Source organism: Culex pipiens, chromosome 1 (genome assembly GCF_016801865.2).
Source record: "Culex pipiens pallens isolate TS chromosome 1, TS_CPP_V2, whole genome shotgun sequence".
Taxonomy (NCBI): domain Eukaryota; kingdom Metazoa; phylum Arthropoda; class Insecta; order Diptera; family Culicidae; genus Culex; species Culex pipiens.
Window position 1 is genome coordinate 11,704,645 of NC_068937.1, and position 25,581 is coordinate 11,730,225.

General features: G+C 35.4%; 2 protein-coding genes across 3 annotated transcripts in view; both read right to left on the bottom strand.

Moving 5' to 3' along the window:
* LOC120431005 (neuronal acetylcholine receptor subunit alpha-7-like) overlaps positions 1-25,581 on the bottom strand; it is a 363,511-nt gene that overhangs the window by 211,768 nt on the left and 126,162 nt on the right. For both annotated transcript variants that reach the window (XM_039596164.2, XM_052708174.1), the window contains exon 3: positions 23,804-23,848. In XM_039596164.2, the coding sequence (XP_039452098.2) occupies positions 23,804-23,848 (45 nt within the window). The remainder of the gene's footprint in view (positions 1-23,803; positions 23,849-25,581) is intronic.
* On the bottom strand, positions 9,871-14,778 carry LOC120430994 (uncharacterized). The gene has a single exon (XM_039596157.2). It carries the CDS (start codon positions 14,773-14,775, stop codon positions 9,991-9,993), a length of 4,785 nt encoding a protein of 1,594 aa, XP_039452091.1. The 5' UTR covers positions 14,776-14,778; the 3' UTR covers positions 9,871-9,990.

Genomic DNA, 25,581 nt, shown 5'->3' on the forward strand with positions numbered 1-25,581 from the left:
TAACTGAATTTTTGTGTCGTATAATGGGGATTAAAATACTAAAGTATCAAAAAAAAAATTAAAAACAGCATTAAAAAGTTTAAGGCAAACTTTTGTTTTGAGAAAAATATAAACTAATTTTTTTTCAATTCACTGGTTACTGGTTCAAAGTTGGAAACTTGCAACTTGTTTTTTTTTTGCCCCAAGAATCTAAATCAGCCAAAGAAAAAATTGAGCCATAGTGTCAAAATATCGGTCATGCAAAACATTCTATGTACAATATTCTGAGGGCAGATTCAGATTCTGCGGGTAAAATTACATGAAAAAATATTTATAGTTGGATAATTTTCAAATTTCATTAGGGTGGTTCCATACACTTTTCCCTTGAAAATCAGACATTTTCAAATGAAGATATCTAGAGTGGTCTGCGCTTTTCCGAGATATTTAAGATTTAAATTTGCATCTTTTTTAATTTAAAATGGCTCTAAATTGATTTGTGAAAAATTTAAATGTTTTTTTGAGCTATAAAAAAGACACAACCCTGAATTGCCACGACCAAAAAATGTATTTTCAAAGGTTTGCTCAGATGCTTTCTCTAAATTTGATTTTAGAACTAGACAAAGAAGGCGTACATTGCGAGATAAAATTTTGAAGACTTTGCACAAAATTGCTTGAATTGGCAAGCAGAACAACTTTTTCAAAGTCAAAAAAGTTCTTAAAAATATTCCTAAAAGTGAGATTTTCAAAATAATTATAATCGTAAACTACCCTAATTTTCCACTAAACCAAAAGTTGCTCCTATCCATTTGTAACAACTCTCCTGAAGACAGGAAAGCTCCAAAACTTCACCATTTTTGGGAAAATCAATTTTCCACTTAATTTTGCGAACCTCATTGGATTTCTTGGTAGAATCCCACAATATTTTTTAAGTAATAAATTCATTGCAAATATTTTTCAAAGTTTAAGTCGTCAAAATTGGTGTGAAAAATCAGGGGGCAAAAAAAATATATCTTTCCAAAAAACTTCAAAATTTCCATGAAAATAGAAGCCTAATCAACTGAAAACAATCTAAAATGCATTATTCTGCAATGATAATCATATTTAGCATGTTTGGGCTTGCTTAAAAATATTTTGAGCTTTTATGAAATTGCAATGTGCAGCACCGCAAAAATTTTATTTTTCGCAAAAAATAAAATTTTCGTCAATACTTAGATATTTTGGAAACTAATGATGGCAAAACAACTGGACAGGTGTATAATGCATTTTAAAACACTTTTTTTCATTAAAATGTTGAACCCATGGCTCGTTTTTTCAATTTTTATACTTTTTTATTTTTTTAAATTTTCGTTGTTAAATAATATTTATATTTCATTAAATCACTTATGATTATTTTAAACATTCAAAGGAATCATTTTTTTATTTTTTTCATTTCCCTGATACTTGATTGTACAGTTTTTCCTCATTTAAATATACCATATTTAATAATAATAAAAAGGTCAATTTAACCCTCTACAACCTAACCCCGCATTAAGCAGGCTTCAACATAATTTGTGATCTTTGAAAAGCATTGGAAAGTAGAACTCTTTAAATTTTAAAAATTTTAGGGTTGGTAGTTTGACTTGTTTTATGTAACTTTCCCAATGTTTTTTAAAATGTTATTTTTTAGGGGTCAATTTTGGCTGTGTTTTCACTAACATTTCCTATATTTTAAAGTGACTGTAAAACCATGAAAAAATTAGATGGGCAAAGTGTAATGATAGGAGGTGGTAGAATAGGCCACATACTACCAAAAACAAAAATAAAATAAACAAGATAAATGCAAATTAAAATACTAAAAATTAAACAAGAAAAACATAAAAAAAGAAGTGAAATTTTTCGTAGAAAAAAAGTTGCTCAAAATGACCTCCCAAACACGGGAAAAAAATTTGGGCAGTAGAGGGTTAAGATTTCATCAAAAAAATTTACAAGTTTTGTTCGGAAAGGGTTCCTAAAAAAATGTCATTCGGTTCCAAAAAAATTATCAATTATAGATTTTTGAACAAATAATTTTGTATAAGCCAAGTGACAATTTTTGTTTTAAGTGTCAAAATTATTCATTTGAGATTGAAGGGGTCCAAAAAATCAAACTGTTTTTTATTTATTAGAGAGCCTTTCAGACCATTTAAGCTGAGTTTTAATGATTGTATTGTCATAGTTTTTTATTTTCAATATATTAATCTTCTGTTTTAGTTGAAAATCGAATTAATTCCTAAATAATTCTAAACTGTTTCAACAACAGCAAAAGCAATTCATACAAATTTTAAAATTTCATTGTGAATTTATTTCTTAAAAACCGTGTGAAATTTATTTCGATAAAAATTGAGAATAAACTTTCAAAGTAGCCTTTGTATTTGACTAAAATTATTCAAATTTAATCTTCTGATGAGTTTTTGATGATTTAATATCCACATTTGACATCCGCTATCGCAGAAAAAATTAAGGTTGGAGGGATGCTTTATTAAGACCACCACCACCAAAATTGTGACCACAAATCACAAATAACCAAATAAATTTCCCACCCCCTCTTCAATTCCAGTTGAATGACGCACCTCGACAAAAAGCGTTACATCTCTGATAAGCAGGTAAATAATGCTACATGACAATTGCAGCAGCAACCACTTGCACAAAATCACGCATGACAAATTCAATTTCCAGCTGAAAATGGCCCCCCCGCCGCGGTTCAACTCGGCACAGTTAGTTTGCTCTCCTAACAATCCCATCAACAAAAAGGGGGGAGTTGGGGTGGAGGTTGGATGAAGTTCACAGTTTTCCGCAAAATTCGATACATCGCGTTTCATTACCATCATTTACAGTGTAACTATCACAGACAATCAGATGTGAGGTTTTTTTAATTGATTTTTAATTTACATTTTTTAATTCAGCTTGTTTTTTTTTAAATTGCAACTAAAAATTAAATTGAATAAACATTCGAGTCTAATGATCCTTGGTATAACTATAACTTTTTAACAAACCACAACCTATTGATATCGATACACACACTCACACATTCAACCACAGTGAGAGTTTTGCACAAAACCACATTTCGCGGTACATTAACTTCAAAAGTGCAGCGTGAGAGTTGTAGTGCTGCACGTGGGAGGAGGAGGTAAAAGTTGTTCGCTTATCGATTCGCACAGGTGGCACACGGAATCCACCCCCTCACAAAGTGTAGTGAGAGGAAGGGGGCAATCTATTTCCAGCTGAGAGCCAACTATTGATTTCCATCCCCCCCACGAATGCTCATATTTCTGTCGGTTGCATGGTTATTCAACTAAATACCTGCGAAACTGCAACTGCCTTTTTGTTGGATTTTTTTTGGTACAGTAAAAATTTGTAAATTTAGTTCCCCGAGCAGACGGAAATAACTTGGGAATAACATTTTTTGATATTTGAAAATACTAGGCCAATAACATTTTATGTTACCTATAACAAGATTTGTTATTCGTCGTTATGGTTTTTTCAACCAATATCAGACCAATAAAAATTTTTGTTATGATAACATAAACTGTTATTAAACCCTTATTCAAAAATAGATTTTTCAAGAAAATTCCATAACATTTTCTGTTATTTTAACAGTATTTGTTATTGAAATCCCGAGCAGACGGAAATAACTTGGGAATAACAATTTTTGATATTTGAAAATGCGAGGCCAATAACATTTTATGTTATTTATTACAAGATTTGTTATTCGTCGTTATGAATTTTTTGTTATTGGATTGTTATTGTGATAACAGACAAATAACATTTTTAGTTATTCTTCGAACAAATCTCTGTTATTATTTTTTGTTATTTTAACATCTAATCCGATCATCCCTATAACAGTTGGAGGTATTCTTCAATAACAAAAAATGTTATTCCAAAGTTGTTTTGGCTTTCAACCAATATCAGACCAATAGTAAATTTTGTTATGATAACCCTTATTCAAAAATAGATTTTTCAAGAAGATTCCATAACATTTTCTGTTATTTTACCAGTATTTGTTATTGAAATCTGTCTGTTTTAAGTAGATGTCTGTAAACGCTTCAGTTTCGTTAAGGTATGATAGATTAGGACTCCCTGAACACGCTCCAATCGGTAGAATTGAGTTTCATCGAATTTTCTGCCAATAATTAAAATTGTATGTTCACAAATCTATCATTTCCTGACGAAATCGACTTAAAAAATGGCGAGTTGTGTAAACTGTCAATCAATTCTAAAAACATCAAACTTGAATTTCATCAAGAAACTCAACAAAATTTCGTTGTTTTTTTCACAGTTCAATCAAATGTAGAAAAGGGGCAAACCTTTTGCCCCGGGAAATGTCAACTCTTGTGGTGGCGGTCGTTGTAACATGTGATTGCATTGGGATAGTGTTAGGGTGGGGGACAGGGGCAATACACATTCAAATGTCAGCCACAATTTTCAATTGTCTGACGCAATGTCCCACCAACCAAGAGAGAGGTTAGGGCCTGCCCATTTGGTGGAAATGGAGGAAATCATATTTGTACCCGCAAGGGGGTGAGGGGAAGAGGGGAAGTTGAGGGGAAGAGTGAGATGCAGCTGGACCTGTTTCTAGTGACAGTGACTACTATTTGTGTGAGTTTGTGCAAATCGAGTATTGCGGGGTAGGGTGGTTCTGGAAGATATAATCATCAATATATTGATCTTTATAATTAGAATTGATTACATTATGTCCAAATTTATTTCCAATGACATCAAAGAGAAATTTGATGCAACTAACTCTCAGAATGTTTCTCAAACAAATATAAAAAAATAAAAATGAATCCTGAAATGATTTAGATGTTTGTCAACCAAAAATTACAAATTTTGGAAGAATGCAAAAAAAAAAAATACAAAGAATAAGATATGTGACCCACTTTGGTCCTTTCGAACTTTTATTTTGTATTCGACTTTTTGTCTTTTAGACATTTTGTTTTTCAGTTGCTTTAAATAATTTTACAAATTTAAAATGCATTTTTTGTAAATAGAGTCCAATTGGTTGCAATCTTTATAATACTCAATTATAAGGGATTTTTTGATGAGCCCTACATGAAAAAAGCAAATCTGATTATTTTTAAAAAAATCATCGAAATTTAAAAAAAAATATTAGATATTGAAAGTTTCAAAATTTCCATTAATAACTGAAAGTTGCTGAAAATCATTTTAAATCGAACATGATCTGATTTGAAAAGTCGATTCTATCTCCAAAAGATAAGGATATTGACATCGATAATTTTATCATCCGGTGTTTACGATATTGTTATCGTAATCAAAATACGGCAATTTTGTCGGCAATTGCCGCCGATGATTACAAAAAATACTCGCATTTTTTTTAATTATTTTAAATTTAGGTTTAAAAAAATAGGATATTTTGCCATAATTAAAGTATTTTACATTTAAAACTCTAATCTTGAACCCACACAACTAAATGCGTCGTTTGATATCTTTATTGCATGTACTGAATTTTTTTTTTTCGAAAACTAAGGTATTTTGTGAACATTTGAGTTTTGAAAACTAAAATATCTGATGCAGTGAATATCTTCATAAAAAATTGCGACGTTTAATACTGCAAATATTGAAAATTTGTGTTGTTTTTTTTTCAGATATGTAGTGCTAGTGTGCTATCGTTATCTAAAAATTTATGCAAAATTTTACATCGTTCAATACTCATATTATATATTTTGAAAATTTTATGTATTGAAAAATAAAGTATTTTGTGAAAATATTTGCAACCCCATTGAAAACACCAATCCAAGCTAAATTTCTTATTTTATGTACGTATTTTATTGTATTTACAAAAACTACGCTATTTTGTGAAAATCTGAGTATTTTAAACAAATCTCACTAATGTACTGCATAATCATACAACATTTTGCGTCGTTTGTGTAAAATTTATAAATGTTGCAAAAATGCTTCGCATTATTTAAGATTATAGTTTTAAGTGCTAGAATGTTCACCAATTTTTTTATTAAGTTTTTTTTTATTGTACTTTTCTAAGATTATTACAAATAATGATTTACAAATATCACACAAGCTAAACAAAATATTGTACCAGAGCTATAAAATAAACATTATAATTTGTTTTAAAACAGTTCTCTATGTAATCAACCCATTTCAATTTTTTATTGTATTTTTTTATCCTATTTGAAATTTTGCAGTTATCCATACCAAAATGGCATATGAAAATTCAACAATCGGTATCCTTTGAAGATATTTTTGTATTGATTTGGTGTCTTCGGAAAAGTTTTTTTTGTGTTGTCCTCATCCATACTAAAGTCTGGTACATTTCACCGAAAGTCGTTTCGCCGAAGGTCATTTCATCAAAAGTTTGTTTTTGCTTTAAAATCATAGGGATTGCTATTATTTATTTTTGGCTGAATATAACATCAAAATCTTGTTTTGTATTTTTGAACTGCACCTTGGCTCTTTTGTATTTGAAAAAAAAAACAAAAAAAAAATTCAAATATCTCGCATAGCTAAAAAAAATATATTTGTGAAAGGTTGTTCTGAAAAAGTAACCTAGATATCATTTAATTTATAAATGATATAAATGTCGAAACTGCCTTTCTCAAATTTATAAAAAAAAAAATCAGATAAAAAATCTTTCTAAATATTCATCAAGAACTTCGCCTGTTTTACTGCATGCAAAATCTAAAATAAAAACATTTATTTATTTTTTTAAATTTCAATATTTTTCAAGGAACTAATCATACTAAAAAAACGCAAAACATTCAAAAATAAATGTAAAAAATCTCTTCAAATTATTCACAGAAATTTTCAGGTTTAAAATCCTATTGGTTTCCAATAAGCTTCTTTTGTTCGAGATATTAATTTTGAAAAACCAATTTGTTTCCAAAGAATTAGGCATAATAATTAGATTGCGAAAACATCTATCTATGTATATAAAAAATTTCGATGGTTTTGTTCGAACGCGAATCAATTCAACACGGAATGTTGGATCGAGGTGCTATTTGTTGCGTTGGGTTCGTATAAGTCCAAGGAAGGTTCTTACGCCAAAAAGTTACAACTTTGGCCGCTCCAGAACCGATTCCGGAAAATCTGCAGATTGTATGGGAAAAGTCACGTAAAATCAAATTTTGATCACAGGAGGCTGAATAAGCAAAAAAGTTTAAAACGTCAACAAACGAAAAAAGGCAAAACGAAGTTTGTCGGGTAAGGCTTGTTATACATAAATAAATTATCTTTTAAGTAGTCTAAAGAACTGGTAATGTTTATAAAGAATGCAAAAACCACTGATTTTTTGCCTTCCTCACCTTACTGAGGAAAGGCTATAAAATCACTCAGAAAACGAACTTCTTAATTTTTAGACCCACCTTCATGTATACATATCGACTCAGAATCAAATTCTGAGCAAATGTCTGTGTGTGTGGTGGGATGTTGATCAAAAAAATTTGCACTGGATTATCTCGGCACTGGCTGAACCGATTTGGACCGTTTTGGTCTCATTCGATCCGTCTTGGGGTCCCATAAGTCGCTATTAAAAATTATAAAGTTTAGTTAAGTACTTCAAAAGTTATGCTAAAAAAACTATTTTAACAAAAGTCCGGAAGATTGTAAAAAGGGTGGTTTTTGTAAGAAAACCTGTCATGCTATACATTTTTAGAAAGGTAATAAAAAGTCCTTTCCAATGCGTACAAGACATTGAAGATCTGACAACCCTATCAAAAGTTATAAGCACTTAAGTGTTATTTATGCACTTTTTGGACGCCGGATCTCAGATATTTTGATGAAAACGTTGTCCGGATCTCTCATGCGACCTATCGTTGGATAGGTAATCAGAAGACCTTTCCAACGCGTTCAAGACGTTGAAGATCTGACAACCCTATCAAAAGTTATAAGCATTTAAGTGTTTTTTATGAGCCTTTTAGAGGCCGGATCTCATATATTTCTATGAAAACGTTGTCCGGATCTACCACGCGACTTGACGTTGCATAGGGAATCAAAAGCCCTTTCAATGAGTTCAATTGATTGCAGATCTGACAACCCTATCAAAAGTTATAAGCATTTAAGTGTTTTTTATGAGCCTTTTAGAGGCCGGATCTCATATATTTCGATGAAAACGTTGTCCGGATCTACCACGCGACTTGACGTTGCATAGGGAATCAAAAGCCCTTTCAATGAGTTCAATTGATTGCAGATCTGACAACCCTATCAAAAGTTATAAGCGCATAAGAGCCCTGAATTATGAAGATTTGACTACCCAATCTGATGGTATGAATCAAGTTGATAGAACACTGAAAGGTCCGCCCTTTTGTATCTATTTTGGATAGCATTACCCTCTAAATGTGAGGAAGGCACCAACCACCTAAGGGTGGATTAAGTAACGTTGAGAAATCAATTTATTTTCAAAGAACTGATCATGTTAGAAAGAATGTTTGGTTGGTTGAATATTCAGGTGGGAAATCCCAGGAATCCCAGGTGGGATATCCCAGGAATATTTTTTAGCGCTATAGAGGCCATCTTGATTTTTTATGGCATGTGGGACAACTAGCCATGGTTATTCCAGGAACATTTTTTTAGAGAGATTCCAAAACTTTAAAAAACGAACAAATAACATTACCTGGACATAATTCTGGGCAAAACTTGATGCCCTACATTCCTGGAGCACGAAAATGTGGATGTGGATGGAAAAATTACAGAAATATTTGAACATCAAATAATTTAATTCAAATATATATTTTTGTATGCTCCAGGAATGTTGGGCAACTTGTTTTGCCCAGAAGCATGTCCAGGAAATGTCCCCAAAGTCCCATCCTAGAAGGATTTTTAAATTTATTTGATATTTTGAATTAAAATATTTGATGTTCAAATATTGATACTGAAAATTGTTGGAATATGTATATATGATGAATATTATATTGAATATTACCATCATTTTTTTTTCTTTGCAAAAACAATAAAAAAAACTAATGCAAATATTTTTTTTTTAATTTAACTCCTATTTTTTCTCAACAATACCTACAACTTTGCCTAAGACACCAAATTGATCAGAAAATTCACTCAAAAGTTACAGCTGTTTGAATATGTACGTACCATTTTTGTATGCTCAGCAGCCAAAATTGTATGGAGACTTGTATGGGTCATAGGGAAGGCAACCACAAAGTTTGAGCCAGATCAAAAAATATAAAAAAATGGTCGAAATCGGCTGATTTCGTGAAGAATTGCTCAGCTTTTTAAATAAAGAAAATCAGCAAATTGGATGGAGTTAGGAGCGAGTGTTTAACCTGCCAAACATATGAGAATTTCCCCTACTATGCTTCTTTCATGGAATGAACAAAACGCATATGCACTCATTTTATCCTACAATATTGTGGAAGCTTTTTCTTTTTAAAAAAGCTCCTTTTTTATTGACTGACTGTTACACCTAAAATTCTACTGCTAAAAATAAATGATATAAATATGAATGAAACAATGCTGTGTTATTTTTTGTTTTGTTCTTTTTTTCCTTAGAGTAGTCACAGCCAAAATAAAGAAGAAAAAAATCACCTCGGAGAATCAAATCTTCGGGTAATCTAATCAAGAAACTTTCTTTTTTTCTATACCACAATACTGCCCATGTTCGCATAAATGTCCCATATGCAAAAACAGCAAGCTGAGAAAAACGCATTTGAAGTTTGTCCCATACATAAGGCTACGTGTTAAGTTTTCGCGAAAAAACTGGATTTCCTCCTGATTTCTTGAACAAAGTACTGGATGTTATAGGCTCTTTCGAAAGAACACACAATTTTGAACCAAACTGCATCAATAACTCGAAATCGATGAAAATTCATATGGGACATTTATGCGATCAGGGGCAGAATAGAACCTGTGAGTCGTTAAAGTGGATGGTTTGTTTTTTTTTGTTTTTGTTGTTGTTAGATCCAAGATGGCGGTGATGAAATATTTAGATGAAATATGTTCAAAACATTTTTTTTCTTGATTCGATTATCCGATATCTCTACAAACCTTCAGATAATCGATTCTGAACTATATTTACAAACTGTCCCAATGAAGATAATCCCTTGCCATTTCTAAAGTTGCATACCCAAAGGTGGTGCCCACATCAGGATCAGCTCCCAGACTCAAGAGCAAGCGCACAGCCTTGACCGCTTTATTCATGATCGCCACATGCAGCGGAGTACAGCCCATACTCTTGGCGAGGCAATTTACGTCCGCTCCCTTCTTCGCGAACAGCCTAATCATTTCCGGGCAATTCTTCTGCGCCGCACAGTGCATCGGCATGTAGCCATCCACGTACGTGCCCAGGTTCACGTTGGCCCCCCTGTCCAGCAGCAGCTTCACCATGTTGGTCTGCCGGGCGAAACTGGCCATCAAGAGCGGTGTCAGGCCGTGCCTTGCCCTCCGGTTGACATCGACGCCCTGCGCGAGGAACAGCTCGACCAGTTCCAGCGAACCCACGGAGGCCGCTTCGTGCAGTGGCGTCCACCCGAGGTCATACTCGTACAAAGTCGCTCCGTATTTCAGCAGGGTGGTGACAATTTCGACGGACTTGCTTCTGACGGCGTAGTTCAGGCCCGTTTTGCCACACCTGTCGAGGGCGTCCGCGTCGGCACCTTTCCCGAGCAGCAGCTGCACCATTGCGAGATTTTCCGCCGCCACTGCCAAGTGCAGCGCCGTTTCCTCGCGATCGCGGCTGACGCCGTGAACGGGTGCGCCTCTTTCCAGCAAAATCTCAGCTATGCCGTACAAGTTTTGCTGAACCGCAAAGTGCAGCGGCGTCCAACCTCTTTCGGTCGCTGCGACGGTCACGTTTGCTCCTTTCTTGAGCAGAAGCAGCACGATTTCGGTGTGCCCGTTTGCGATGGCGGAGTGCAGCGGGGCTTCGCCCCGCTCGGAACAAACGTGCAGGTTGGTGGCGTTGACGTTTAGAAGGGTGCGGACAACGTGCGCGTGGCCGTTTTTGGACGCCACGTGCAGCGGCGTGAGCGACTCCGCCGTAGCTGTGTTGACGTTTGCGCCGAGCGCGAGCAACGTTTGGACGACCGGCAGGTGGCCTGCTGCGCAGGCCAAGAATAAGGGGGTTTCGCCGAGCTTGGTCGCGTCGTCGATGGACGCTCCACCTTCCAAAAGGAAGGACACGACTGTCGCGGAGCCTTTCATCGCTGCGCGATGCAGGGGTGAGAATCGGAAGCTTTCGAGAATTCTTTCGTTGTCGAGTTCGTTGAGAATTCGCGTTATCGCTGAACCCGCGTATTCTTCCTCCATTTGTAGGGCTGTTTTGCCTTGAATTTCGTTGAAAGACGCGTTTATTTTGTCGGGATTTTCGTCCGTTACGAGACGAAGCAGGTGCAGATATCCACTTTCGGACGCCTTTATCAGCAGAATGTCGCGGAAATCGACGGATTGTTCGTAGACAAATTCCTTCACTTTCAAGAAGCACTCGCTGTCCGAAGTCAGTGAATGCTCAACGATTCCCAAAATGAAGGCGAACGCAACGCTTGGGATCTTCTTCATCGAATCGTCCACCAGGGTCATGAGTTTGTTCAGCAAATCGCAAGCCTTGCTTGCGACATCAAAACACTCGTGAATCTTCCGCCGAGCGATTTGCTGCAGAAACTTCGCGACCTGGTTGAACTCCTTCTCGATGATGTGCTGTACAAGCGTGTAGAACAGATTCAGACCTTCGTTTTGAGCAAGTGCGTACTTTTCCCAGATAAATTGGGCGGCGAAAAACTCGGCGTAAGTTCGATGCACAAACATTGGCTTTCCGAACACGATTCTCGTCACAATTCCCGTTTTCTCGTGCGATTTCTGAACTTTTTGGAGAAATTGTTCAAAGTTTTCCATTTCAGCATCGCTGAACAGGTCAGTTTTTCTGAAATATTCGAACAAGTTGCAGATTGCTGCTAGCTGGTGTGTGATTTTGATTTTTAAAAGATTTTCTTTACTTTCATACGCGTGGTACGGCCTTGAAGTGTCAGTTTTGTTTTTCTCCTCCAACAGTATCACCCTGAACTGGAGTTCTATGAACCGTTCGTACAAAGTGACCAGGTCGAGCTTCTCGAACTGCGCCAAACCATCCGGCGACTTGCAGAACTCTGCAAAGTGGTCCTGAAACATCATCGCAATCATTTTGATCTGCAACGGAATGCTGATCAAGTCATCCTTGCCAAAGTCGCTTTTTTCGAGCAGGTGCGCCAGCAGCTGCAGGAAGTAGCTTTCGAACTTTTTCGCGTCGAACCGTGCTCCCAGCTTGGACTGCCAAAATCGCGTCAAAAATAATTTCGACTGTTCCTTGGAGAAGCGTTCCAGCGAGTACTGCACGAAGTTGCGGGCATTCTCCAAGTGTTTTTCCGTCCCTCCGGAACGCGTTGTTATGCGCAGTTTGGCCGTGAAGTTGCGCTTGTAAAGCTGGATTAGCTGCAGAACTACGTCGGTGTAGTCGGGACTTACTTCGTCGAATCCGTCGAGCAACAAAATGATCTTTCGCTGCTTGCAGTACCACTCGAAGATGTTTCTTTCGAAGGATCCGATTCGAGTGCTATCGAAGCTTGTGATTTCCAGCAACAGAGTCGACGCATGTTCTTCGTTTAAACTTGTTTTCGCCTTGCTCCATTCGTTGAACTGTTTGGACAAGTCCAGCAAATTCATTCGTATGATCCACTTTAGAGGATTCTCCTCTTTCAACCTCACGGCGTGTCCCGTCAGCAGGGTTGACTTCCCCATGCCTGGTTCCGCCGCCACGATCACGACCTTGGTCGGAATCTTACCCAGCGATACAAACTTGTTGTTGCGCGTGTCCAGCACGTCCCGATCGACGTAGCACCCCTTCAACTCTTCAAAGTCCATGGCGAAGCTGTTGTTTGAAATTGCAAAAGTTTCATCGTAAATGATTCTGTGCAGCGTTTCACCGTCTATCAAACTTCTGGGAGCTCGATCCAACAACTCTCCCAGTTGAACTGGGCAACCTTGAAACGTCACCGGAGATTTCAAGATCTTCTCCTGACTGTCAGCCTCGAGATCGACCAAACCGCGAATTTCATCCGACTTCGATATCCAACCCCCCTCAAGTCGCTCTCTCGTTACCACGATTGACTTCCACGACGCCCGTCTCAATTCCTCGACGACTTCACTATCTACCTCCGGTAGATAAGCAACCATCGTACAGCCCGGCTGCGCTCGCCCCAAGCTGCCCAGCTTGCGACCTCCAAACTGCGCGATAACGCACCTAAAATCAACGCCCCGACTTTGCAGGTACTGAATCACCCGGACGCAACTCAATTCCGGCGTTGCGCTGACCACGTTCACGACCTCGCAGTCAACCCAGCCGCACTTGCCCGTTTCCTTCGCGTCGAACCTGACCCGATCCGACCGGAGCTTGCCGAGCCCGTTCTCGTGCAGCTGCTCCAGCTCGACTTGGCTCGCGGCGAGCTCGAGCAGTTGGCAGCGCTCCGTTTGGAAGGGCACGTCGCCGCTTTGCTTCCACCAGCACTCGACGGCGTCGTGCAGCTTCGAGAACAGGGGTCCGTCACTGCGGTAGTTTGCGGACTTGATGTCGGACCGAACGATCGGTTCCAGCTTGTCTTCGGTGGCCTGCTCGGTGTAGAAGCGGAGTTGGGCGAAAAACTGCTCGACTAGGTAGGCGTGGCGAGTGGGAGTTGGAAGGAGCGATTCGTTCAGCATATTCTCGATTTCTTCACTCATCTTTTTGAGGTTTCTGTTTGAAATTGACATGATTTGTTGATTTCCGAATAATTTAAGAATACTTGAACTGTTGAAATCACTTGAAAAATGTGAACTTTTCAGTCTTTCAACGCTATCTTTAAGATTTGCAACGTCATACTTTTCAATCAAAATGAGTTTGCCTAAAATTTCTGCTATCGCTTTCTTATGCCAATCTTCCGAGATCACTACAAACATATCCAACAACTCTTTGGTGCACCTAACTTGAACTGTTTTACCTCCTTCTCCGGAGTAAAACATGTTACTCCTATCCGTAACTTCACACTCGACTCCCTCAGGAAAATGAATCACCGCCGGAGTGAAGATGATCAGCTCCAACTCCACCCGCTCGTACTCCCCCCTGAATATCGCATGCTCCCCACCTCCTCCAAACAAGTACCGTATCTTCAAAAAACTATCAAAATACTTCACCAGGTGAAAGTCCCCTCCCTTCTTCGCCATGTTGATCAGATCCCGAAAGTTCACACTGCTCGCCGCCTCCCGATGTTTGGCCTGCAGACACCAAACCTTGCCCTCACCTCCTCCTGCGTCAACAACCCTCAGCACGATGTCGTCAAACGCCCCCGCCTCGTCCAGATTGTTCCCCAGGTAGAACTCCCGCACCCGATCGTCATTCAGCAGCCGGAACAGCACCATCGTCAGCAGCTTGGTCTCGTAGAACTGACCGACCGCCGCCGTCCCCGGTCGCTTCACGAACGTCCGCACCATCCCCTCCACCTTCTTCCCCTCCCGCTCAACTCCCCGCACCAACTTATTCCTCCTGAAGAACTCCCGAAACACCGCCTCAACCGCCGCCCTCCTTCCACCGTCCAGCCCGGCGCACAAATCCAGCGGCTTTTTGTTGTCCACGTTGCGCAGCTCCGCGTTCGCCCCCCGGCTCAGCAGCAGGTCGACCAGCTGCGGATCGCCGCCCCGGATGGCCTCGTGCAGCGGCGTTTGGCACTTGTTGTGGTGGTTCACGAAGTTGACGGCGGCGGCACCACCGTCGTCCAGGATGGCGCCAACTTGCGCGATGTTGCCCTCCTCGATGGCCAGCAGAAGTTGGGCCGCTCGCAGCAGTTGTTTGTTGTCCATCTTTAAAAAAACTCAATTCACTAAAAATTAAGAGAGTTTGAGATTCAAGGTCAAGCGGATTAAACAACACCTACTGAAATTGAAACGAAAACCCGGGTGTTGCTCGTTCAAAGTCACGCCACGGACTGCGCTGGCGTTATCAAATCTGCTCCAAAAAGAAGTCGATTTCACGGAAAAGATTACAAAAGCTGGCATCGTTTAAGGTTGCCAATTTATTTGCGATAAGCTGAAGCGTTGCACGGTGTAATCTATAAGTGGGTCAATTCTTCCGAAGTGACCACGCGTCAGACATCGACCTGCACCAAATCTGCTCATATTTGGCATGGGGGTGCTTTTTGCCCCAAAAACAAAGAACCCCAAGTTTGGTTTTTTTTGGATCTTAAAAAACCTAATTTTAAAAATGCATTTGGGAAATTCTCCACCAACTCACTCGAAATCGGATAAAGTTGCCCCGACCCCTCTTCGATTTTCGTGAAACTTTGCTCTAAGGGGTAATTTTGGTCCATGATCACGAATCCAAGGTCCATTTTTCGATATCTCGTGACGGTGGGGCGGTACGACCCCTTTCATTTTTCTGTTTTTTTACTAAGATATGTTTTTCAGTGATTTGTTGCTCGCAATCGCGAAAAGATAGAAATTTGGTGTCAAAGGGACTTTTGTGTAAAATTAGACGCCCGATTTGATGGCGTACTCAAAACTCCGAAAAAAAAATTATTTTTCATCAAAAAAAAGTTTAAAAATAGTTTTAAAATCGCTGCCCTTTCCCGTTACTCAACTGTCAAAAATCGTGAGACATGTAATTTTATGGGAAAATTAATGTACTTTTCGAATCTGAAATAACCTAGAAGGGTCATTTTTTCATTTGGAACAAAATTTTTCATTTTAAAATTACGTGTTTTTTCTAACGTTGCAGGGTTACATTTTAGAGTGTAACAATGATCTAAAAAGTTGTAGAGCAGACAAAAACAAAAGTTTTGATTTATAGACATAAGGGGTTTGCATGTATTCTTCACGAGTTATCAGAATTTTACAAAAAAGTTTTTCGAAATAGTTATGATTTGACCATTTTTGACCAGTTTTTCGAATTTTTAACCCCTAAAACTTTTGAAAGTATTTTTTCGGAAAGTTCAGCTAATTTTGCATAAGAATGACCCCTTGGACGATTGTTGTGGCTTGTGCACTGCTTGTATGTGGGGATTTTTCGAAAATAAAAAACAAACCGGATACACTCACTCATTCTTATGCAAAATTAGCTGAACTATTACTAATACAAATCACTGAAAAACGTGTCTTAGTAAAAAAAAAACAGAAAAATGAAAGGGGTCGTACCGCCCCACCGTCACGAAATATCGAAAAATGGACCTCGGATTCGTGGTCAGGAACCAAAATAACCCCTTAGAGCAAAGCTTTACGCTAATCGAAGAGGTTTCGGGGCAACTGCTGTGTGAGTTGGTGGAGAATTACCCATTTATAAAAAGAAAAATTAACAAAAAGTCAAATTCGAAGAACTTTTAACGTAGAATCCGATGGCGTAATCAAAATTTACGTCAGTTTTGCCAGATATGAAAATTTTGCACTTGAAGTTTCAAAATGTAACCCTTTGGACAAGCACTTAAGGGAAAACTGACAATGGCATTCGATTGCTGAGAGTTTGTTTTTACATTAAATTCAATCAAAATCCCCGAGTATATTGGATAATTCTTGTGATATCACGTTTTAAAACCCTGAATTGCTTAACAAATGTGTTTCTAATCCTTCAATGTCTTCAATATATTGCGCTAGAGCACAGTAGGCCTTGAAATTTGAATATTTTTCGTAATTTCGTAACGATAATTAGTGAATGTTGCAAATTGATTTTTTGCAGAAAAAAAACGGAGTCTTCGACAGTTATGTTATGTTATGCAGTTATGTGTTCAGAAAAAAATAGTTACACGGATTTTTTTCAATTCTTTTAAATTTACTTTTCGTGACCTAAATTACATATTGTTTAACACCTAAACTTCCAAGCTCGAGAAAAAGGGGGGAATTTGTATGGAAATTCCCCCTTTTTCTCGAGCTTGGGAGTTTAGGTGTTAATTTTCAAATATTTTTCTTATGTTTCAAGGGACTAATACAAGATAATTTTTTTTGAAAAAATATATTTATTTTTTATAAAAATAACCACTTAAAAATATTAAAAAATCAAATTTGCAATCTTTCCATTTCTTTATTTTTTCATAAAAAGGACCGTTCTCAAGTTTTAGTCACTTTTGGGTAATTAGTTTCGATTTCTTTTCGTTTTTTTTGCGTTAAAAAAGAATCTCGAAGCCGTTGCATTCTATCAAAAAGTGGTCAAAGACGTTTGTTTGTAGGAAATCGGACAGGCTTTCTGAAAAAGATACACTGAAAGAAAAATACACGATACTTCTATGAGATTTTTTTCAATGTTTATGTTTAAAAGTTAACTTTTAAGATGAAGTTACGTTTTTTTTTTTCGTTCAACATTGTTGAGGAAATAGCCTAAGATGTTACAAAAAGACTCACGAAAAATGCAGGATGGTTTGTCTCTACTAAAAAAATACAAAAATCATTTACTAAAACTGTTTTTTTTAAGTGGTGTAATCGTCAAAATTAAAAAAAAAGATAGTGGAATCAATTCCCCAAAAAAAATTTGCATAAAAGTCTCCATATCTCCTATGTCAAATCCTTGTGAAGATACAGCGGAGTCTGTCATGTAGAAATTTCCAAAAACCACAAAAAAACCTATTTTTCAACATTTTTACTTTTAAAACCGCTGTAACTTCCAAAGGATCAGACTTATGACAATGGTCAACATGGAGATTGTCTGGGGAATCGATTCTCACTATGGTTTTATAAATTTTGACGTTTATACTACTTTTCAAAAAAACAGTATTAGTAAATGATTTTTGTATTTTTTAGAAGGGTTGCTCTATCCTGCATTTTTCGTGAGTCTTTTTGTAACATCTCAGGCTATTTCCTCAAAATTTTTAAACGGAAATGGAAAATCTCAAAGAAGTGGCGTGTATTTTTCTTTCAGTGTATTTTTATCAGATAGCCCGTCCAATTTCCTACAAGTTTGTCTCTGACTACTTTTTGATACGATGCTACGGCTTCGAGACACAGTAATTTTTAAATTACAAAATACAAAAACATTTAAATACCTTACGGCCTTCTCAAATGTCATTGAGTACATTTGGCTCAATATACACAAAAATGGCTTATTTAGACCTAGAATAACATGTCTACAAAGTTTCATTGAAATTGATATCTCGGAAACTATTGGTCTAATCATAAATGTTTAAAATTGAAACATTTGAGAAATTTTCTGATCTTTTGTATAAAAATAATTTGGAATTTTTCAAATCAGTCTTAACTTTTGAAAAAGGTCATAAAAATAGATAATTTTCTATTTTTTTCATATCTTAGACCAGATTATTTTTTTAATGTTTTATTGTTGCAAATGTTTCAATTTTGAACATTGAATATAAAGCCAGTGTTTTCAGAGATATCGTCAGTAGAAAATTACATTCTAATTGGGTGATACTTGGAGAAATCTATTTTCATCGATTCGAATTCTTTGTTGAGGCTCTATTTCAGAAACAAATTGTCCGATTTCAAAGTTCTTTACAGAATATTATAGCAATTTTTGTCAGCTTACCAAAAATGTATTTGTCAGAAGTGCTTTTCCTTCAACACATTTTTTTTATTCGAAAAAAAAATTCCAAAATGTTCACTCAATGGCAGCTGAAACTTGAAAACGGTATATTTTACCAACAAAATGTAAGGCCGTTGCAAATATTTTTCAAAGTTTAAAATACATTTTTGAAAACACTGGGAAAGTCACATTAAACAAGTTATACTTCCAACCCTAATTTTCTGAAATTTTAAGATTCTTCTTTCCAGAGCTTTTTAAAGTTCATTAATTGGTTTAAAAGTGGATTTTTGGCGATTTGTTGAATCGAAGTCCGTCAAGAGGCGGGGTTAGGTTGTGGAGGGTTAAAGTAACTTTTTAATTATTTTCGGAGAAAAAACTTTATTGAATCAAAAGAATTCTTCATAATAACCAAATCTCACAAATTTAACAATCAACTATCCATAGTTTTTGACCACGTTTCTCAATGCAACCGCGAAAATTTGCGGTCCGGTTCCCATTGCAGTTGACGCATTTTACGCGCTCATTATGCAGTAAAGCTTTTCCATGTATCTTCCGTCAAAACCACCCCATCGATTTCTCAAAATTGTGAAGCAGTCTCCTCCATAGTTGACACGACACTAGCTTACACACAGACATCCAGCTTCACGCAGCATGTCTGGTGACAGCACAATAGTTTAGCATAAATCGCAGTCATAAACTCGATTCAGGTAATGTTTACGGTGGTCGCGAATGCTGAGCAAACGGGTTTGTATGTGTGCTGACACACCTACAACCACCAAATCTCTGTTCTGTCTGTCTGGATTTTGTGTTGTACGTGTGACGACCATTATCGTCATCATCCTCGGCTGCAGACGAGCTTTTCCTAGAAGAGAAAGAATGTTTGTAAACCCGTGAATTGCACACGCAGCTGTTACGGGAAGTACACACACGTGTAAGCATTTCCTTGAACGTTTTGTCGTATTATTAAATTTGAGTTTGATGTATTTTAAAGTTTATGTTGAAGAATTCTTTTTCTTTTACATTTTTTTCACTTAGAAATTCAATTTTCTAAATGAAATACAATTTTTGTACTACATGTTTGTCCCTTGATCCAACCCCGATTTCCACCAACAATTATTCATCCCGTTCCCAGTTCAAAAGAACCATTTATCATCGTCTCAACCATTACTGAAATCCGGTCTGCACGTCGTTCCCAACACACACATACACCCAGAATTGATCCCGGACTTTTTGGCAGCTGTTTCCATCGAGCGTTGTTGCATCCCGCTCTGACAGGAAGCAACTCCCAGTTTGACTCTGCAGAGAGCCAAGCCAATTCACACACCAAATTGCACAACCATTTCCTGGGAAAAGCTTGTTGATGACGTCGTTGATAATCATGACGTGATGATTACGGGTGGAACGATGAACGATCAGCACCAGAAACATCAACCAGGAATGTGATGCCCATGTCAGCAGCTGGGTTGTGTTGCAGTTTTGGGAGAGCGTGATTGTCAGCGAAATTGCAGGAGGGAAAATTTGTTATGCGAAGTTGTTTGGTTGTGAATAAAATATTACAAAAAATAAACGAAAAATCGTCATTTAATTTTAATTTTTTTGTGATTTTTTTGATTTGTGTTATTTTTGTGAATTTTGTGTTTTTTGTCGAATTTTATCAAATTTCGTCGATTTTTGTCAAATTTTGTCAAATTTTGTCAAATTTTGTCAAATTTTGTCAAATTTTGTAAAATTTTGTAAAATTTTGTAAAATTTTGTAAAATTTTGTAAAATTTTGTCAAATTTTGTCAAATTTTGTCAAATTTTGTCAAATTTTGTCAAATTTTGTCGAATTTTGTCGAATTTTGTCAAATTTTGTCGAATTTTGTCAAATTTTGTTGAATTTTGTCGAATTTTGTTGAATTTTGTCGAATTTTGTCGAATTTTGTCGAATTTTGTCGAATTTTGTCGAATATTGTCGAATTTTGTCGAATTTTGTCTAATTTTGACAAATTTTGTTTTTCGAGTTTTTGTGAATTTTGTCGATTTTGTCGAATTTTTTCGGATTTTGTCAAATTTTGACGAATTTTGTCGAATTTTGTCGAGTTTTTTCGAATTTTGTCGAATTTTGTCGAATTTTTTCGAATTTTGTCGAATTTTGTCGAATTTTGTCGAATTTTGTCGAATTTTAACGAATTTTGTCGAATTTCGTCGAATTTTGTCGAATTGACGAATTCTGACGAATTTTGTCGATATTTGTAAAAAAAATCAAATTTAGTCGATTTTTTTCGATTTTTTTTTTCAAATTTTGACGAATTTTGAATTTTGTCGAATTTTGGTGGATTTTTGTTCGAATTTTGTAGAATTTTGTCGAATTTTTTTGAATTTTTTCTAATGTTTGTCGAGTTTTTTAGTTTTTAGAATTTTTATAATTTTGTAAAATTTTGTAAAATTTTGTCGAATTTTTTCGAATTTTGTCGAATTTCGTCGGATTTTGTCGAATTTTGTCGTTTTTTTTCGATTTTTTTTCGATTTTTTTCGATTTTTTTCGATTTTTTTCGATTTTTTTTCGATTTTTTTCGATTTTTTTCGATTTTTTTCGAATTTTGCCGAATTTTGTCGAATTTTGTCAAATTTTGTCCAATTTTTTCGACCTTAATCGAGTTTTAGAGTTTTGCGAGTTTTTAGAATTTTGTCGATTTTTTTCGAATTTTGTCGATTTTTCTTCGAATTTCTTCGAATTTCTTCGAATTTCTTCGAATTTCTTCGAATTTCTTCGAATTTCTTCGAATTTCTTCGAATTTCTTCGAATTTCTTCGAATTTCTTCGATTTTTTTCGAATTTTTTCGAATTTCTTCGAATTTCTTCGAATTTCGTCGAATTTCGTCGAATTTTGTCGAATTTTGTCGAATTTTGACGATTTTTTTTTCAAATTTTGTTGAATTTTTGTTTTTTGAGTTTTTCGTTTTTTTTTTCAAATTCAATCAAATTTGACGAATTTAGTTTTTCAGATTTTTAAAGTTTTTCAAGTTTTTAAAGTTTTTAAAGTTTTTCAAGTTTTTCAAGTTTTTAAAGTTTTTAAAGTTTTTCAAGTTTTTCAAGTTTTTCAAGTTTTTCAAGTTTTTCAAGTTTTTCAAGTTTTTCAAGTTTTTCAAGTTTTTCAAGTTTATCAAGTTTTTCAAGTTTTTCAAGTTTTTCAAGTTTTTCAAGTTTTTCAAGTTTTTCAAGTTTTTCAAGTTTTTCAAGTTTTTCAAGTTTTTCAAGTTTTTCAAGTTTTTCAAGTTTTTCAAGTTTTTCAAGTTTTTCAAGTTTTTCAAGTTTTTCAAGTTTTTCAAGTTTTTCAAGTTTTTCAAGTTTTTCAAGTTTTTCAAGTTTTTCAAGTTTTTCAAGTTTTTCAAGTTTTTCAAATTTTTAAGTTTTTCAAGTTTTTCAAGTTTTTCAAGTTTTTCAAGTTTTTCAAGTTTTTCAAGTTTTTCAAGTTTTTCAAGTTTTTCAAGTTTTTCAAGTTTTTCAAGTTTTTCAAGTTTTTCAAGTTTTTTAAGTTTTTCAAGTTTTTCAAGTTTTTCAAATTTGTTTTGAGTGTTTCGAGTGTTTCGAGTGTTTAGAGTTTTTCGAGTTTTTCAAGTTTTTCAAGTTTTTCAAGTTTTTCAAGTTTTTCAAGTTTTTCAAGTTTTTCAAGTTTTTCAAGTTTTTCAAGTTTGTTAAGTTTTTCAAGTTTTTCAAGTTTTTCAAGTTTTTCAAGTTTTTCAAGTTTTTCAAGTTTTTCAAGTTTGTTAAGTTTTTCAAGTTTTTCAAGTTTTTCAAGTTTTTCAAGTTTTTCAAGTTTTTCAAGTTTTTCAAGTTTTTCAAGTTTTTCAAGTTTTTCAAGTTTTTCAAGTTTTTCAAGTTTTTCAAGTTTTTCAAGTTTTTCAAGTTTTTCAAGTTTTTCAAGTTTTTCAAGTTTTTCAAGTTTTTCAAGTTTTTCAAGTTTTTCAAGTTTTTCAAGTTTTTCAAGTTTTTCAAGTTTTTCAAGTTTTTCAAATTTGTTTTGAGTGTTTCGAGTTTTTCGAGTTTTTCGAGTTTTTCGAGTTTTTCGAGTTTTTCGAGTTTTTCGAGTTTTTCGAGTTTTTCGAGTTTTTCGAGTATTTCAGGTTTCTCGAGTTTCTCGAGTTTTTCGAGTTTCTCGAGTTTTTCGAGTTTTTCGAGTTTCTCGAGTTTTTCGAGATTTTCGAGTTTCTCGAGTTTTTTGAGTTTCTCGAGTTTTTCGTGGTTTTAGAGTTTTTTAGTGTTTTTTTTTTGTGTTTTTTTTTTTTGTGTTTTTCGTGTTTTTTTTTGTGTTTTCTTTTGTTTTTTTTTATGTTTTTTGTGTTTTTTTGTGTTTTTTGTGGTTTTAGTGTTTTTTTTTTGTTTTTTTTTGTGTTTTTTGTGTTTTTTTTGTGTTTTTTTTTGTGTTTTTTGTGTTTTTTGTGTTTTTTTTTTGCGTTTTTTTGTGTTTTTTTTTTTTGTGATTTTTTATGTTTTTTGTGTTTTTCGTTTGTGAGTTTTTCGCGTTTTTTTTTTGGTTTTTTGTGTATTTTACTGTGTTTTTTTGTGTTTTTTGTGGTTTTTGAGTTTTTTTTGTGTTTTTTTGTGTTTTTTTTTGTGTTTTTGTGTGGTTATTGTGTTTTTTGTGGTTATTGTGTTTTTTGTGTTTTTTGTGTTTTTGCGTTTTTTGTTTTAATTTTAATAGCTTCCAAGTGAGAAATGCGTAAAACGTAACGAAAAACAGTTCAGTTTAACTACTCAAAAACAAATTTCAAATAAATGAAGTGAAATTCAATCCTCACCAAGAAGTAATTCAATCAACGCACTTTTCCCCACTCAACACTGAACAAATCACCAGAAATCCAATGTTCCACTCTGTTTGCGGAAAAACTTTCCCAGCCATTTGTCAATTTTTCTCCCAATTTTCTTTACAAATCCTCCAAAAGCAATCAATCGCGTCCGTTTTCCAGGCTTCCTCTGCAAAAGATGATGACAACTCTTGGATCCCGCCGCTTTTCGTCACTCGAGTCAAAATTTTCCCCAGCCAAAAAAAAAACAGTTAAGACTGACGGAAAAGTATCGTAAAAATCTTTCTCCCTCCCCGTGTTCTCTCAAAATGCTGATTGACAGCCCACTTTAGGAATTTTCCTTCTCTCAACTCAACTCCCTCTCTCTCTCAGCTTAAGCATTTCAGTTCAGTGATTTACGATGACCACGTGCCGCCGCAGTTGACGAAGTCGTCGAGACTCTCAAGTTCGTGATGGTTTCGCTGAGTGAAGAGAGCGGCGAGGGTGAGGAAAAACCAGTTGAGAAAGTTTTCCACCCAGTGCCACCACCTTCAAGTGATGACGGAAGGAATTGGAGGAGGCGGGCGACTGCGACGAAATTACTTACCAATTTCAGCCAAATGTTGGTGATCAGAAGTTGATTCTTCTCGTCCTGGTGGTGGGGTAGAGGCCACGTCGGGGAAGATGGTGGAACCGAGAAAGAGAGACAAATTAAGTGTGAAATGAATTAGTGATGAGATTGGGTTGAAATTTTGTTTGAAGAGTTGTATCTCATGAACTCTTTTTTTTATAATTTAAAATCTATTCTTTATACGTTTTATTTTTTTTGATATTCTATTAATTTAATTATCTCATCTTGCAAAATTTATATGTCTTAAATGCTTTGGTTCTTGCCAAGAATTTAAATTGAATTTCAATTAACCCTCTACAACCCAGCCCTGCCTCTAGGTGGGCTTCGATTTAAAAATTCGTCAAAAATCAATTTTTGAACCAATTTTTGGTCTTTAAAAAGTATTGGAAAGAGGAACTACTGAAATTTTCAGAAAAAAATTAGGGTTGAAAGTTTGACTTCTTTTATGTAACTTTGTTAATGTTTTTAAAAATCTAATTTTTCTGGGATCAACTTTGGCTGTGTTCACTAACATTTCCAATGTTATTTTGTAAAAATAAGTATGCAGTATTTTTTTTGCTTTTTTCAACAATTTAAATAACAATACTATCGATCTAAAGCAGAAAATGTAAAAATTAAGAAAATTTAAAAAGTGACTGTTGAAATAAAAAACTAGAAGAGCAAAAAGTAATGATATAAGTTGGTAGGATGAGCTAAATACTATCAGAAACAAACATGAACTAAACTAAACAAGATAAATGTAAAATAAAAAAAAACACTATAATCGAAACAAGAAAAAGACATAAAACATGAATAGTAATGTTTGTCATAGAACAAAATGTTGCTCAAAATTAAAACGGGAAAAATAAAAAAATAAAAAAAAAACTGGGCATTAGAGGGTTGAACGATTTTTTAAACAAGAGAAATATTTCAAAACTTAACTTAGTAATGCGAAATACTAATGGAACTAAAAATTATTACTGTCTATATAACTTAACACTGGAACGCCCAACGCATGTCCAACTTACACGGACGCCCAAGCCTCCCAAAAAAGGTGGAACGGTAACTTCAATTCGTTGGTTCTCGGGCATTACTCAACCAATCGGAACGATTCTTGTTTCCAGTGATTTGTAAGAATGTCCAGATGATCCTAAAATTTTGCAGAACTTGATTTGAACAAATCTGTAATTTCTGCGACCGAAAACAGCGTTCCACCTTTTTAAAAAAAGACTGTCTCCAGGGAATTTTTGGCGATTTTTTTTTACACGCGAAAAAGAAAGTTGGAACGATGTTTTTGTTCGCAAAAATTACAGATTTGACCAAATTAAGTTCTGCAAAGTTCTAGAATCATCTAGACATCCTTATTAATCACTGGAAAGAAGAATCATCTTGATTGGTTGAGTGATGCCCGAGAACCATTGAGTTGAAGTTACCGTTCCAACTTTTTCGGAGCCTTGGGCGTTGGAATGTTAAATAATGCTAAGAAATTCTGTTTATTTTATAGTAGGGCAATTCTAGATTGAAATGTTAACATTGGATTAAGAATTCATTAAAATTTCTTCTCTTTATGAATTTTCTCGAAATTATGACCTGAAATGTTATTTATTTGACGTAATTGTTGAATATATTTTTTCACTTACAAAAAGAGAACATTTGACGAACATTTTTTTTTTGCAAAGTTTTGTTTCTTAGTCTCAGTTGTTAATCATTTTCAAAATCCTTAAAGTCGATATTTTAAAGAAATAAAATTGAAATAACCGTCCGCTAATTAATGT

Excerpts from the sequence above, each read along its gene's own strand:
- LOC120430994 (XM_039596157.2), bottom strand. The coding sequence starts at position 14,775 with ATGGACAACAAACAACTGCTGCGAGCGGCCCAACTTCTGCTGGCCATC.